The 16,747-nt window shown below is 39.6% G+C and overlaps 1 protein-coding gene across 4 annotated transcripts in view; it reads right to left on the reverse strand.

The window, feature by feature from the left end:
• ITCH (itchy E3 ubiquitin protein ligase) overlaps positions 1-16,747 on the reverse strand; it is a 127,116-nt gene that overhangs the window by 13,772 nt on the left and 96,597 nt on the right. For all 4 annotated transcript variants that reach the window (XM_038369678.2, XM_043495635.1, XM_038369679.2 and 1 more), the window contains 8 exons: positions 13,859-13,987; positions 12,936-13,008; positions 10,545-10,616; positions 6,031-6,119; positions 4,643-4,802; positions 4,207-4,340; positions 1,853-1,993; positions 2-122 (listed from right to left, as the gene is read on the reverse strand). In XM_038369678.2, coding sequence (XP_038225606.1) covers positions 2-122; positions 1,853-1,993; positions 4,207-4,340; positions 4,643-4,802; positions 6,031-6,119; positions 10,545-10,616; positions 12,936-13,008; positions 13,859-13,987 — 919 coding nt within the window. The remainder of the gene's footprint in view (position 1; positions 123-1,852; positions 1,994-4,206; positions 4,341-4,642; positions 4,803-6,030; positions 6,120-10,544; positions 10,617-12,935; positions 13,009-13,858; positions 13,988-16,747) is intronic.

Below are 16,747 nucleotides of genomic sequence, written 5' to 3' on the forward strand. Positions count from 1 at the left end.
CCTCTAGTTCCTTGGCATCAAAGTACTGCAAGTACTGCTGTGGAAGAATTTCATTGAAGCCTTCAAAGAAAGCTTGTGTCTGTTCTTCAACACCTCGGGAGAGTCTCCATTCTGCTACCAGCCTGGAAAAGGAAAAAGATACGGTAATCTGTCATTTAAACTGTCCCAGGCTGCCCAGATCCACATTTCTTTTGTTAGTCCATTTTGTGATGAACTGTGAACTATGTTAAAGAGTATTATGGGAAGTTCCGAGGACAAAACACCACATAATTTGTAATCTTATCTCAATACAGTGCAAACCAGCATTGAAGAGAAAGTTAAAACCTTCCATTTCTGACCACTCTGCTAAGAAAAAGCTTACACGATCAAAGAGAAGGCAGTATCTATCCAGCGATTATACTAATGAGTGCACAGCAGTCCCTAGGTATTTGAGAAAAAAAGCAAAAAGCTGTATTTTTGTCCAATATTCTCCCCAGAAATCTCAGTCATTAACCATGAAAAGGGAAAAACTAGGTCAAGTTGTACTGGTGAAGATAATGAGGACTGCTAGCTTACCAAGAAACGACTATGTCCATTTGGAAAGTTCCATATTTGTGTCTGTTAATCATGAAACTTTGCTCTGTGTCAGAAATTCCACTCTCCATAAATAAAGGGTGAAAAGCAGGCAGGAGACCTGGAGGACCTGAACCCAGGGAGAAGCAGATATTATGCTGAATTCAAGCCTAACCTGGAGAATTGGAGTCCAGAGGAGAGAAGGCTAATTTTGGATATCAATCCTAGCAACTCAGGAGACAAAGCAGAGGAAGAGACAGAAAAGTGGGAGTGCAATAGGAATCCAAGCTTTACCTGGGCTGCTGGAACCTAGAAGAGAAGGGCTTTTTTTTGCAGATGCTATTCAGGGGTTTTTCTATTAATATCTTCCAAAATATAGAAGTATTCCCTATCTAATGTGTTACCCTTTGTGTGACTTAGTGTTACTTATTTAGAATGTTCAGTACAGTTTGACACTGTCACAGCTCATTCATGTAATTATACCAAGACCTGCCAATCAACAGTAAACTTAATAGAATAAATCATTTAGAAATGAAAAAATGAGATTGAGTTTATTCTCTGCCTCCAATACACATCACTAGTGTAAGGTATTATTTCAGAAAGTCCACATCTGTAAGAAGGGTTTTCGTACTACAGCAAATTTGGAGGAATTAACTTCAATATTAACAAGTTTACTTGGCCCATACATTCCCTTTGCTAGTATTCAAGGTAACAGTGTCTTTTTCAAATAAAGAATCCCTCCCACCCAACACAGCTTCAGAATGTTCCTGTAGTGAAGTCAATCTCATATTTACCACCATGTTTTCCAGGCCTATGACTGTGACATTACAAAATAAGCATTTTGACTGCACTGCAGGTGCAACCAACAGACAACTGGCTGAGAATAGAAATTTAAAACATATTTTTGATAAACAGACAATAAGAAAGAAACATTAAAAAGCACGAGATGTAAACAAACGTTTTAAATCTGACAGTATAAAAGTGGTAGGCTAGTATCTCAGTAGACTCCGAAATAGTCAAAAATCTGTCAGATTATAAACCATCAGAGCATATTGGACATTAAACTTGAACATCTTCAGTATAAAAGTGGCTCTTCAGCTTCTTTTAAAAGTCACTTTTCAGAAACGACATCCAAAACAGTCACTTGCTGCTAACATTATGAGTTATTCATTTAAAGTATTTCTGTGGTGCTTTAAATTACGTAGCTAGACAAATTCAACTCCTGCTTTATCTAGGGAAAGAAATAGATGGAGGTAAAGGAATAGATTAAAAAAAACCAAACAACCTCATTTGTTCTTACCTAATATAGTCATCTTTATTTTCTTCTGTGACCAGAATGTTGCTACCATTAGGTTTCAAATCATGGCTCTTTATTTCGCCTAGAATTTCTTTATCCACTGAGAAATACATTTCCAAGCCACATTCTTCAATATTGTTTTCTCTGCAAGAAGCAAACACCACGTATTGTAAAGAACTGCAAAGAGGCCCTGTGCCAACCAGATGAGGTTTTTATCAAGAGTCTCATTAAATAAACTTTTTCGGAGTTCATGACTCAAGTTCAGAATCACTTTTGACTACTTTCCAAAAAAAGCTGTGCGTCTGACATTACATGTACCCCACTTTTCTACTTGTACAATGTGTGCAGGCTGAACAGTAATTTAGTTGGATGACTTTGCATCAGCAACACATGCCCTCTCAGGATTACAAGGATTGTTAATTTCCCCCCCTTGTAGGTCTTTCAGCAGGGCTTTTCTGCTATTTTCAGCTTATGCAGAACGTAGTACTTGATGTCTGGAGTTAACATGATCGTACTGTATCAAAAAATGCATCCCGGCACCACCCCCCTTTAGCTGATTATGATATACCAAGATAATTTTATGATGGAACTTTTGACTTTAAAGCCCATAAACATGTACGCTCTAGTGATTATACTTCCTTTCTAAGCCTCAGTTTCATGGATACCTTGCTCAAACCCCAATTACTAGCTAAAGTTCCCTTCTCTCAATCTTAAGCTGCTAAGCCACTGGGCCTTTCTGTGGTGACTCTGCAAGTGTGGGACTGACTGACTTCTTTCTGAAACCTGTCTCAATCAATTTCTCACTAGTTTTAAATATATCTCAGTGTCACAGAATCACAGGAATGTAGGACTGGAAGGAACTTCAAGGGGTCTTCTAGTCCAGTCCCCTGCACTCAAGTAGAACTAAGTATTGTCTTTTTATTATAATTTATTATTCCAAAAAGTGTTTTTAAGTTTGACCCTTAAAAGACTTGTAATTATTGTTTCCTACTCCCAGTTTCCATTTCCTTCATTTTAAAGAGACTCCTCCCTGTTTTTATTTGTTAATTTTATAAGGCATTTTAAAACTACATTCTTCATATTATTTTATTATAAAATAAAGCATCTTGAGTGCTCCAGCAATGCAGGTGCTTTATAAATAATAACTACAATCCTACAGTTTTTGCTACTGATGACATCCACAGGGTCCATTTTTCTCTTATATTTACATTATTATGGATCAGCTCCTTGTTAATCAGAGTTGAATCTAGCTTTCCATTTTTAGCGTTATTTTCAAATCATCCTCCCCCTTTCCCCAGAAAGTAATTAATCTTACTGAATTTTTTAATATTATGCCTCAAACAAGAAGAGAGTTTTTTCTGGAAGTTTGCTTAAAAAAATATCTTAAAGTTATGATGTTTTCAAAATACACCTGATGTTTTTAACTTGTTTTTAACTCAACTTTCCAAAGTGACTTGGGCCAAAAACTCCAAATTTGTTTTGTCTCCCTTTCAGGGGAGAAGGGCCCTTCAAGGTAGGGGAAAGCTATGAGACATGCATGGAGCATGGACAGGATATTGAGAGGGCATATATGGGAAAGAAAAGAAGTGAAAGGTCATGGGGCCAAGGGAGAGGGTGCAAGGAAGCAGAGGGGTCAAGGATAGGAAAAGGCTGAAGTTTTAATCAAGTTAAACTTTTAAGTGCTTTAATTGCTTTAGAAATACTTTTTTTTTTCCTTTCAACACTATGGAGTATTTTTTTTGCAAATTTTATGAGACAAGTAGAATTTGGATGGGGTGATTGATGAAGGATTAGATGGAAGTGAGGAATAAAGTTGAGATCCACTAACTGTTCATTTCAGACATCCTAATACTTGGTCTATTTTTGGTTTTGTTTTTTCATAAAAAGGAAATAATTTTTTTGAAAAGAAAGTAATACTGGGTTTGGGTATTAGCTGATTCACTGAAACATCTTTTACATTAACTTACACTAAAGACTTTTTTAAATATTGAATCTACTGTTAGGGAAACAATATCTTATTATCTATTCAGACATTTCTATTTCCAACAATGTGTAAGACTGCTTATGCTCAGATTAATTCAACGGGAAAACAAGCAGAAATAGAATGCTAGTTTGTGCAATATTCAGTGAATTATGGAGGACAGTTAACCTTAGCATTACCGAACTACTGAACATGTAGGTTGGAATTATAGTAAAATGCAAGAAGTTCAGTGCTGGTCTGCAATTTATACTGTTCTGTTATTCAAAATCTGTCTGCAAAACATTTCAAATTTACATCTAAATTACACAAATAAAATGAAACATCAAAAACATCTGGATTTTTATTTCAAGAACGAATGAAAAAGTTAGAAACTCACTTTACCCAGATGAGAGAGTTGTAAAACTCTGGATCAACAGATTCTAAATCCTTGAGTCCTGTTGGCTTGTTTAGGATACGCTTATAGAATGGCAGAGAGAAACCTGTATCTATGAATCTCACATGGAACAAAGCCTAAAAAACATGAAAACAGACAAGGAATGATCCAAAGGATGCTTGGTTACCTAATATTCCAGTATAGTGTATCAAATAAACCCTGGAGCCCAAAGGTGTTGTAAGATGTTCTGTAATACCATCATTACTATTGGCACACCTCAAAACGTGATCTGAATGCATTAGCAGTTACAGCCAGCCATCTGACGACAAAGCACTAAATAGTTCATCTCTTGATTTGAAACAACTGCTGTGTTTTAAAATAGCCATTTAAAAACAAAAACACACACTATGGTGAATGAGCATTGATTATTTGAACTTACCATGGCAATGAATCTGCCAATAAAACGGAAGTATTTCAGGTGGTCTGGATTAATGTAAGAAGCTGGGTTTATCTGTAAGCAGTAGTTATCCTTCCCTGCATATTCAAACAGGCAATACATTGGATTCAACACTTCATGTGACAACAGAAAGAACCATTCCCTGAAACCACACAAAAAAACAAAAAAAATCATGAAGACTTCAAAAGAAAATGGGATGACATTAGAAAGTATCCTTGCTACTACATATGCTAAAAATTATTTTAGGGATTGGCTGGTGCTCAACTGTTAAAACTGGCCTGTCCAGAAAATTAAGTTACTAATTGCTAACACACAGTAGGTGTCAGTATGCTACATGGTTAACTGATGCAGCTCAAAAAAGCAGAATGTCTAATGGCCAGAGTTGGCTAGTTCTCACTGACTTAAGCTTTAGTTTATTGTATCCATTAACATAGGCCTGAGTGCCTAAATTCTGTGAGCATTTCTCGTTTAGAAAGTTAATTTCTTTTTTCTGTGGCAGATATTTACAAGGGCTGCTTTTCTAAGAGAAGCAGGAAATCTGGTAGAGATCAATTCTGACAGGTTCATGTTTTAAAAAAATTACCACCACCACCTTTTGCGGAAGAGGTATCCATATTATACAACTTGGTTCCAATTCTTTGCTGGGAGCATAAATTCAAGAATTCACTTTTTAACCTTAAGACTAAATACAAATTAGAATTTCCTGGTAGCAAGCATGTGCGTTTGATATTTATTTTCAAATTAAAATTCAAGTATAATCTCAAGGTTAAAAAGTGAATCGCATGAAATATACTACTGTCTCTCCCATCACAATATTGTCATCTTGCATTTTACATCACATTGACAATACTAAATAAGGTTAAATTTGTAATGCTGCATATGAAAAAACAAAGTATAGCAAAAAGTTCTGCAAGTAGTGTGTGCATATTAATTTTAAGTACTATAAAAAGACTTGCACATGGAGCAAATTTTGAGAATAATGAATAAGAAAGCATTTAGTAGGTATTTCAATAAATCTCTAATCTGCAGTTCATGGTTTTATCTTATGAGTTGCGCAGAGTTGCATAAATGCTTGCTCTAAACTTTATTGAGGCACTTTAAACTTAATATATATTCACACAGGAAGATGCATCCTCCTACAATAGTTTTGACAATGCATTTTAGAATTGCAGAGGTGATATGGGGGGGGGGGCGACTCTCATTGGCATATTAAAAAGACAGCAAACAAAACATCTCATTGTGGGAATCTCTCACACCAAATATTCATAGAATGAGGTGTTCAGATTGATTTGGTATGTGAAACACACGTTTCTTTAAAAAGAATACAGACTAACACGGCTGCTACTCTGAAACACGTTTCTTTAGTTTACCTTGCAACACCTCCATAATCTAAACCTTCTTCACCAGGAAAAATGACCCACAGGCGTCTTCGCAGATCCTGAGGGCTGAAGCTCATTATCTTAGTGAAAGAAAAAACATGGCTATAAAGAATAAAAGCAGCTGGTCTTGGAATATTACTATTTGCTATCCAGTAGTGTGTAAATCACATTTTCATTGACCATGAAGTGAACTAGGTGCAGTGCATAAAGCAATATTTCAGGAAATGTTTGAGGGCTTGGCAGAAACATTTCTATCTAGCAGATTAGAAGATGAAAGGTGTAAAAGTAAGTGAGACAGAAAGAAATACAAGGACTGTTAAATGGAATGTATTAGTCCAACAAGTATAGTCTTTCAACTATAAAAAGGATGAATATCTGGACCCCAAATCAGTGGCTAATCCAAAAAGAAAACAGGGCTATTGAGGACCACCAAGATGTCACACTAAATAGTAAGCTAGCCAGGAAGAATACGAGAGAAGTCTCTACCAGACATGCTAAACAACTAAAAAAGCCACAATATAAATTCTTTAAAATGTGTTTACAAATTCACATTTTCCATTCCACAGTTTCCGCCTACAAGTAGATGCAATATAATTTTCAAGATAAAACTCATCTTTGCAGACAGGCCATATTTATTTCTAGTACCAAGAAGAAACTTGGATTCTACGAAGCAATTTCCTTAGTGCTATTTTTGGCATAATACCAAATTTGTGACTGTGCTGATTTGGTCAGACAGCAGACATTCACAACAATCCAGTCGATGTGGTGATTTCATATAAATCTTTGTCCAAGGACAACCAGTTTTTGCTCTCCCACGAGACCTTGAATTTGGAATGAAAGCCATATTTTAAGAGCTTTCCTAGCTGTCTGCAGTTTCGATGCTAAAAATTCTATACTTCCACGAAATTCAACCGCTATTAATGAAAATTCTTGGTGCTGCTGAAAGACCACAGGACAGGATTCTGTACTGGTAGTGAGAGGCTCCTATTTGGAATCTGGGTTATTTTCTATGTGCCAGGTCAGTCAAAATGTGAAAGTAGGCATCTTGCAGGCCAAGAGCCACAAGCCAGCCTTGGAGATCTAAGGAGGGAATTAGGGTTGCCAGAGTTACCATCCTGAATTTGAAATGATGGTTGAACTTGTTGCGATCTCTCAAATCTAGAAGCATGTATCAGTCTCCCTTGTTCTTCGGGGTTAAAAAAAAAAAATATGGAAGTAAAACCTTTTCCCTCTGAATTCCAGAAGCACCTCTTCCACTGTTCTGAAATTTAGAATGGAGTCCACTTCTTGTTTTAATAATGTCTTGTGAGAGGAGTCCTTGAAGATGGATGGGGAAAGAGGGTAGGGATAGTAAGTGACTGAAATTGGATAGAATACCCCTTTTGCTTATATATTTCTAAGACCTACTGGTCTAAGGTCATCAGAGTCCAGGCTTACCAAAATAAAATGGCAGTTGCCAAAAGGGGGAAAGAGAGATCTTGGAATGGTTCAAACTAGTTCTCAACAATGGTGTCAAACTTACTGCTGTCAAGTACACATGGGGCATACAGTAGAGAAGGAAAAAGCAGAAGGGCTCCTGCATTGGAATGTCTGCTTCCTTTTTAGTGGCTTCAGTGTTCTCTCTGGATTGTACTAATAAGCAGAGGGCCTCTGTCTCATGAAGCTTTGGATCTGGCCTGTCTCCTACTAGACACTGGCACGTAGTCCCAAGGAGAAGAGAATGGCTCTTGAATCCTTCAAAGAATGCAAGGCTTCATCAGTACAGGCATAAATAGGTCGCAAACCTTCAAATGGGAGGTCCTCAATCATTGTTTGGACCTTGTTTGGTATTCCAGAAGAATGGAGCCATGAAGCCTTGTGCATTGTGATGAAAGTAGCCATTGAACATGCTGCTGTATCATAAGCACTCAACAGCCTGAGGAATGTTCGGGCTGACCTTCAGACAAAATGAATTTCAAACCCTCTCTACGTTCTTGTGAGAGCCGTCCTATAAAACTGTGATACCTTGTCCCAACTGATGTAGTCATGTGTTGACAAAAGTGCCTGATAGTTTGAAATACACATCTGCAGACTTGCAGAGGAATAGGTCTTCCTTCCAAAAAAAGGAAGTTTCTTTGTGTTGTTATTGGACCCCCTGTGCACCACCATCAATAACAGGGATCCTGGAACTGGGTGGGTGTAGAAATATTCAACCACTTGGGAAAGGATCTGACAATATCTATCTACTCTTTAAAGTCATGGATACCACTAATTCTGTGGTCTGCCACAGTTTTTTTTTTTTTTTTTCTTTTGCCAGTTCCAATGGCCCTTCATTAATAGGCATAGCAAGTGTACCAGATATGGAGGAGTGCAGAATATCCATTAATTTTTGGAATTTGCTTGAACTACTTCCACAGGAATCTCCAAGATCTCTGCCATATCACATAAAGGTCCTGGAAAAATCTTAAAATCATCAGGCTTGCTAGGAATAGAAGAGACTACTGTCTTGTCTGGTAAGGAATGGGATACTGCTACTGGAATCAATTGCCCTTCTTGCCAGTGCAAAGAATGGGACTGTACAACTGGTCCTCTTGAGCAGACCTACAACATCCTGTAGGGGAAGGAAATTGCATACCCCTAGGAGCCCAATAAGGGAAAGACTGCACATTGCAGAGGTAAGGGGCTAGGGCAATAGGGTTGGATAACTTGGTCGATATTCCCCAGGAGACCCCTGGGGTCTATGTTTGTAATGGAGAGTCCTGGAGTCCCTCTCAGACCAGTATGGCTCATAAGAGTGACTGCGAGGTGAATGGATGGGGAATAACTCCTTGTTCAGAAGGACAGGAAGTTTTTCCTCCAAAAAGAGGAAATACCCTGTCTGGAGTCCCAGAGTAAGTAGTAGTTTCAAGTAGTACTGTAGATACCTGGTGACTGGTCTTGTGGAGGCATCAGAGAGACTCAATTTGGACCATGAATTGCAGAATGAGGTGAAACAGTGGCTTGGTGAAGTTTTTTTGCCTCCTTTTAGTAGGCATCAGAGATGGTGACCTAGGTCTGCACTCACTGCACTCCTACCCCTTTCTGATGACTGGATGGAAGAGGTCTTAGCAGCTAAAGGGTTTGATCTTTTCAATGAAGAGTGAGCCAGGGAGCTTGGAGCTGAGCTACAGCTAACAGGAACACTAAATGAAGAAGACTCTTAGAAGCTGAGAAGAAAGGGCCCACTAAGTCTTGAGAAGGCACTCATTGAGCACTCTAGAAGAAAAAGTTTGAGATGGACCTCCTGCTTTCTGTGGTCTCTTGGAGGAGTGACAGATCGAACATTTATTGGGGATCTATCCCTCTCCAAGGCAAAAAAGGCACTGGCAGTGCTCACCATTAAAGCAGAATAGCTGTGTCACAAGAACAGCAGATTTTGAATGCTGGAGACTTTGTTTCATTCATAGCAGCTAGACCCTGGTACCAGGTGTTGTACCTCAACCTAACAGAAAAAAAGTTTGCTTTTTTTGTTTTTTTTTAAAATGGCAGTGGACATTATAACAAGGAAAACTGTACTAACTGATGAACTAGCCAAGAAAAAAATTAAATACTGTGCATCAAGCAGGAGATATTGCAGAAGTTCAGTCTCATTGCTACAGGCAAAAAGAAGGAACGGAGGGATGGTTGGGCCCTCTCCGCCCTCTTGTGTTTTTTTCTGGGGAGGATAGAGGAAAGGAAGGATGTCTAAGGTGCAGGTGTGGCCTCCACAGACACTGCTGGCCAAAAGAATGTGCATGCACACCAGAAGTCGAATCCATGTGGACTATCATTTGAAGGAAGATTTATTTTTCTTAAAAACCTTTTAAATATTCTTTAAAAGGATTTATTTCCTACTAAAAACTGTGGTTTTCTGTATAGCAAACCTGAATAATTAAAACACCAGTTAATGATACATGTATTCTTGTCAGAGCAGTAGAAGAGAGGCAAAACAATTATGATTCATTTTGTGTAATCTTTTTGATACACACAAGCACCAAACAGAGATATCAGCTGTATGCTAAGTTTTTAACATTGCCTTGTGTATCCAATTATGCATCTGCTCCAGGAATAGCATAATGAGTGCTTTTTTAAAAAAAATCATCACTTTAACCATCATTACTGAGGGCCTATCTACACTACCGCATGGCGTCGATCCAAGATACACAACTTCAGCTATGTGAATAGCGAAGTTGAAGTTGATGTACTTAGATCTACTTACCACAGTGTCTTCACTGCGGTAAGTCGACAGCTGATGCTCTCCCATCGACTCCGTTTGTGCTTCTCGTTCTGGTGGAGTACAGGAGTCAACGGGAGAGCGCTCGATTTATCGCGTGATAAATCGACCCCAGCTCGATTGATTGCTGCCCGCCAATCCGGCAGGTAGTGTAGACAAGTCCTAAGATATCAAAAGATTAAGGGTGATGTTCTCTTTCAGCTACAAAGTTCAAAAAATTTGCCCTGTACAGAAGGTACAGAAAGTAAGCAAGCATGTGTTAGCAATACAATACCTGCTGAAATGAGTCCTCAAACAATGTCTTTCTGGACACTGTAATCTTTATGTGTTGTGGCATAGCCAGTTGCTGAAATGCAAAATGTTTCAAAAGTGAAATATATATATACAGTTTTTAAATAAAGTGTTTTGAATAAACATTCAAAACAAAACTAACAGAAATTAGAAAAGGGACTGGTGAATCTGTCTGGCCTGTGTGAAACAGAAAAACGAAATCAAAACTGGGGCCGGTAGGACTGTCCTTTTGTTCATTGTACAACACCTAGCACAATGGGGCCTAAGGCACTGTGGTAATATAAATATTTGCTTTTGATATCACTATGACATATATGATCCCATGATATAGTTTTAAACAGGTTCTAATATAATAACCTAGCACAATGTGATAATTTGCTAGATCTATAGTCCCTTCTCAACAAGACAAACTGCTCAATCAAATTTAATTGAAAACTGTTCACAGTTTTAAACTGATTTATATTTAAATTGCATTTTTTGTGAGGAAAATAAAACTGCAAAATTATCGATGCCAGTGTCTCTGTTAATTTTCAAAGTAGATCCTGAGTTACTTATGAGCCTAAGACATTGGTGCCCAAACTTTTCCTCTTGTGCCCCCCCCCAGGAATGGAATGTGTCCATACCACCCTGGGCCAGGAGCGGAGTCGTGGCCAGGCTGGGGGCTGCGGCCAGGAGCTAGCAGCCGAGAACGGGGAGCCTAGCCACAGCTGGGAGCAGGGCTTGGGCCAGGAGCGGAGCTGGGACTGTGTGCAGGGGCTGGAGCAGAGGTAGGTGGCGCTCCCTCTCTGCCCCCCATGGAGGCCGGCCTGGGCCCCACCCCCGCGAAGATGTTCCCCTTGGGGGGGCACATCCCACAGTTTGGGGACCACTTTAAGGGTTTGTCTTCACTAAAGTGCTACAGTGGTGCAGCTGTGCCACTGTAGCGCTTTAGTGAAGATGTTACTATGCCTATGGGAAACCTTCTCCCATCAGCGAAGTTAATCCACCTTCCTGAGAGGCAGTAGGTACATCAATGGGAGAAGGTTCAACATAGGTTCAATCTACAGGGGGGGTTAGGTCGGTATAACTACATCGCTCAGGGCACAAATTTTTCACACCGCTGAGCGACAGTTATACCAATATAGTTCTGTAGTGTAGACCTGGCCTAAGTTATAAAAGTCAACGAAGCTGAGGGCCTGCCTACATGAACAACTGGTTCCTGGCAAGTGGGGATGTGACCTACCCTGCACTAGCCCAGTGTGGATTAACTGTTCTTGCAGACCCTGCTGACGCACACTAACACCCTGTTAATGCGCTTTGATCTAGGTTCCTTTTCAAAGAGGACTAGATCAAAGCACATTAACTATTATTGCACATCAGCAGGGTTCATATAGGCAGCTAGTCCTTGGCAGGTTAGTGCAGGTAGGTTGCTGCAAACTATCTGTTCCTGTAGACAGCTCCTCAAGCGTTTAAGTCACTTCACACTTTTGAGAATGTTATCTTTTGAGCCTAAAACCATGTCCACACTAGTACTTTTGTCCATACAACTTTTGTTGGTCAGGGGTGTGGAAAAAAAAACAAAAGAACAAACCCTGACCAACATAAGTTTCACCACCAACAGACGCACCAGTGTGTACAGTGCTATGTCAGTGGGAGACGCTCTCCCACTGACATATTTATGGTCGCTCGTTGGGGGGTTTAATTATGCTGACAAGAGAGCTCCTCCCATTGGCTCAGAGCAGCTACATGGGAGACCTTACAGTGATGCAGTTGCAGTGGTACAGCTTTGCTGCTGTAAGGTCTCTAATATAGACATAGACCAAGACTTTTTTGGACTTATGCTACAGACCAAGGGATTTATTCTCTTGATATGTGGGAGGTTTTGAGTATAAAGATCTGCATATCAATATGTATGTCTGATCACCAGAATGAGCTAATTTGCCACATAGTACATTTGTTTGACGCTTCAAGGATATATCGAAGTACAAAAATACTTAGGAAAACGTAGACTTCCTGCCTTATAAGTATGGAATTAAAGCAGAAACTAACTCCACATTTTCTACACTGAATTCCATTAATGTCTTCATGCAAACTTCTGTACAAGAAGAGCAGAAATAGGCTGTTGTATAGGGTCTTTTAGAAATGTTACCACAAAAATAATTGTGGAAGACAAAACTGAACCCTTCTTTGTTTTAAAAAGTTTAAAGCATGTTGAAGCCTGATAGTTACTCAGTTTTGAAGCTTATGCCAGTGCATGCTGGCCAGCTGTATTAGTCTAAATTGCTTCAAATGTTTTTAGATGGTCCAGCTAAAGCTGTTTGGATGCAGCTTTAGAGGACACATTTCAACAAAGCCATTCCCAAGGTTAGTTTTTTTTTTTTTTTTTTTTTTTTACCTGACACCAGAACCGGAAATACTGGACCTTCGCTTTGAAGTCACGCACATAGGCTATTTGGGGCCCATTGTCTCTGGAAACAGGAAGAAAAAATAAGTTTCTGAAACACTGCTGAAAGTCAAGATAACAGCTTCAAATACTACAATTATGAAGCTATGTGGTTTACCTGGCTGGTTAAACAAACCAGTTTTCTAATTGTGTGAATGCTTCGGAAAGGCCATCACTCAAAAAGGGTTTTTTTTTTTTTCCCTTTCTTTTTTTGAAAAAATCCTTAATAGTAATTTACTTTACATTTATTTTTAACTTGCAAAATGCACCTATTAGAAAGATTCTGGGTTCATATGCAATTTAAAAAAAAAATGTCCTCTTGTTGACCCAAAGTTAACAAGAAGATTCTTTCAATAAATTAACTAAATGCCAACCCCAATTTCCAATCTACTTTCATCCAACCTGACTTAAATTGGCATGTCAATTCTGCATACATCCACATCCTGGTTCTCTGGATGCTAGAAAATATTAAAGGACTGAATTTGCATCTACCTGCACACTAAAACACATGGAAGGAGAAGGGAGGACACAGCATTAGCACAATAGCTTTTATTGACTGAATGGCTTAATTAGAGGCCAAAGAGTCTTATCCAGTACTTGGCTGGAAAGATCACAGCCATCAGAGGGGCCTCAGGAATTAAGAATTGTAAAGCATTCAAAATATGGCATACATAAGGGGAAGAGAATATTCAAGGATGTTGAAGATCCTCAGTAGAAGAGATAATGGGAAATTAAAAGCTCTACAGGTATGCCAAAAACCTTCTGCAAAAAACACCAAACAAAAACAAAAACCATACTTGGCAATACCTGTTAAACAAAGCATACGTAAAAAAATCTCAGTGTAATATAGTTTGTCTTCTTGAATAAAGGCTTACAGAGCAGATTTTCCAGTGCGGGGATCTATATACGTTGTAGTTCTTCTATTGTGATCCACAAAATAGGGAATGCCATCCACAGTAAATCTCATTTCCCAGCCCTCTGGCAAGGGTTTCTCGTTTAATTGACTATGGGACACAAGAAAATACAAAGATAATTGATCAAGTTAATACATTCTGTCAACTGATCATGGACAGGGACAACATAAATTAGCAGAAATCCTGGAAAATTTGTGGTGATTTCTCAGAGGAATTTTCTGTTTGATTTGTTTCTACTTGGCTTTACTCTTTAAATTTTAGTGAGACCAGAATAATCAATATCAGCTTGGTAAATTCAACTACAAAAAAGGAAAAACCAATAGCTAATAGAAATCTGAAGAAAGCTGGTAAAGTTTCTGGATGTTTTCTCTCCTCAACATACAGAATTTTGTTTGACAGCGTAACCAGATTTTTTAAAAATCACAGTAATTTTATTTCAGAGTAGCAGCCGTGTTAGTCTGTATTCGCAAAAAGAAAAGGAGTACTTATGGCACCTTAGAGGCTAACAAATTTATTTGAGCATAAGCTTTTGTGAGCTTTGAAGTGAGCTGTAGCTCGCAAAAGCTTATGCTCAAATAAATTTGTTAGTCTCTAAGGTGCCACAAGTACTCCTTTTCTTTTTTAGTAATTTTATTAAACAGCATTTGCTATTATTCATATAATTACGGCGGTCAGAAAGAGGAAAGATATAGCATGTGAGAGATAACATCACCCCATTAATATCTGCACAGATCTTTGAAAAAATTGCCAAGAAATGATAAGACAACTTCAAAGCAAAATCAAAATAATACTGTTCCCTTTATACTGACCTATCATCATTTAGGATGGCTTCAAACATTATGTGGTAAATTTAACAATCAAAAATATCAGGGGTTCTCATTTCACACTTTGCTGGAAGTCCCTGGGATGATAACTGGAAGATCTGAATGGTAACATTCCTGTAGTAACTCTTGCTCTCAGAGCATACTGTTTCCACACAGCCACTCTGAAGGTATTACATGCCTCATGAGGAGGCCAAGAGATTTTGAGCAGTAGTTTATAGTTTTTACTTATTTGTATTATTTCCTAACAGGAGGCTTGAACATTTCCCTCAAGTTCTGCATTTCATAAACTAAAAGGAATATATAGAAATACTCCACCTTCTTTAAGGGAACTTCAGTTCCACTCTACCTTCATCTTAATAATCTGACAGATTTTTTCTTTTTTTAATTAACATTTGTTATTTATGCTGCCTGTCTACTTTATGCAACTCTTTCAACTTGGACAATAAATAAATAATTTAAAAAGACAAGTATGTTTAACTTTTGGGTTCTCATCCTCTAGTGCAGCAGTTTGCAAACTGTGGGTCAGGACCACAAAGTGTGTTGCAACCCTGTTTTAATGGGGTCGCCAGGGCTGGCTTTGGCCCCTCCTGCCCGGTGCAGCCGGGTTCATGCGGGCTCAGACTTCAGTCCTTGCCTCCTGAGGATGTGTAGTAATTTTTGTTGTCAGAAGGGGATCGCGGTGCAATGAAATTTGAGAACCCCTGCTCTAGTGCTATGCTGTAAAGCAGTGGTTCCGAAACTGGGGTTCGTGAACTCCGGGGGTTCACAGAACGTTACAGGGGGTTCACCAGAAAAATTTCACTAATGGTGGCCAGAAGACCCTAGGCATTGGAGGCAGCAGGTGAGACCTGGTTGCAGGGCAGACAGCCCGAGCCCCAGGGAGAGTGGGGGCTGGGCAGTTGGGGCTGGCAGCCCGAGTCCTGCCCCTGTCAGCAGGGGAGCCAACAGCCCGAACCCCAGTGCTCCGTGCGGGGCTGGCAGCCCGAACCCCAGGGAGAGCGGAGCTGGGCAGTTGGGGCTGGCAGCCCGAGCCCCAGCAGTCAGCGGGACCTGCAGCCCAAGCTCAGTGGAGCTCAGTTTACTGGGGTAGTCAACGGGGTCCAACAGCTGGAGCCCCACGGAGTGTGGAGCCGGCAGCCCAGACCCCAGTGCGGGGCCAGTAATCTGAGCCCTTTGGTGGGCCGGGCAGGAGCTGAGACCTCAGGTGTGCAGGTGGCAGCTTGGATCCCTGTCTTTGTCAGACAGGGGAAGCTGGCATTGAGAGCAGAGTGAGCAGAAGCCATGCTGGACGTGGGGAGTGGTCCAAGCTAATCTGTCCCTCACAGGGCACTCTCGTAGGGACGGACCTTGTGGCGGAAGGAAAGCTGTTTGCGAGCCAAACCAGTAGGAAGCACGCTGTAGACAGTGTAGCAGTGTTTAAGGTGCCTTAGTAATTGTCATTCTCTCTGGAGTGCTGTTTTGCTTCAGTGAGACTTGAGTGAATCTTCTCATTTTCTAGTTTGTTGGTTGTTAGCAGCCAGTGTTATTTTTATTAGAACTTTTGTACACAAGTTCAATGGATAAGTAGCTGAAAAAGGAAAGTGTAAAGACGCAAGAATCAGCTAGTGTTTCCTCAAGTCCACTCTGTGGAAAATCTAAGTCTAATGATCATGATGGTCCTGGAAAGTCGCTTGCAAAGAAAAGAAAATATGACAATGATTATATAAAATATGGCTTTACATGCATTCGTGATCAAGAATGTCCAAAACCAGTGAGAGATTTGTGGTGATGTTCTAGCAAACAGCAGCCTCAAACCTTCTCTACTTTGGCGCCATTTGAAACAAGGCATCCTGCACAACTTGACAAGCCCGTTGATTTTTTCAAGTGAAAATTAGCTGAGAGGAAAAGTGACATTACCAGTTTTATATCCAAAGCAAGTACTGATAATGAAAATGCACTTGAAGCATCATACTGCCTGAGCTACCGAGTAGCAAAAGCATCAGAAGCCCATACCATAGCAGAGAGCTTGATTGGTCCATGTATAAAA

Source organism: Dermochelys coriacea, chromosome 13, assembly GCF_009764565.3.
Source record: "Dermochelys coriacea isolate rDerCor1 chromosome 13, rDerCor1.pri.v4, whole genome shotgun sequence".
NCBI classification, from domain to species: domain Eukaryota; kingdom Metazoa; phylum Chordata; order Testudines; family Dermochelyidae; genus Dermochelys; species Dermochelys coriacea.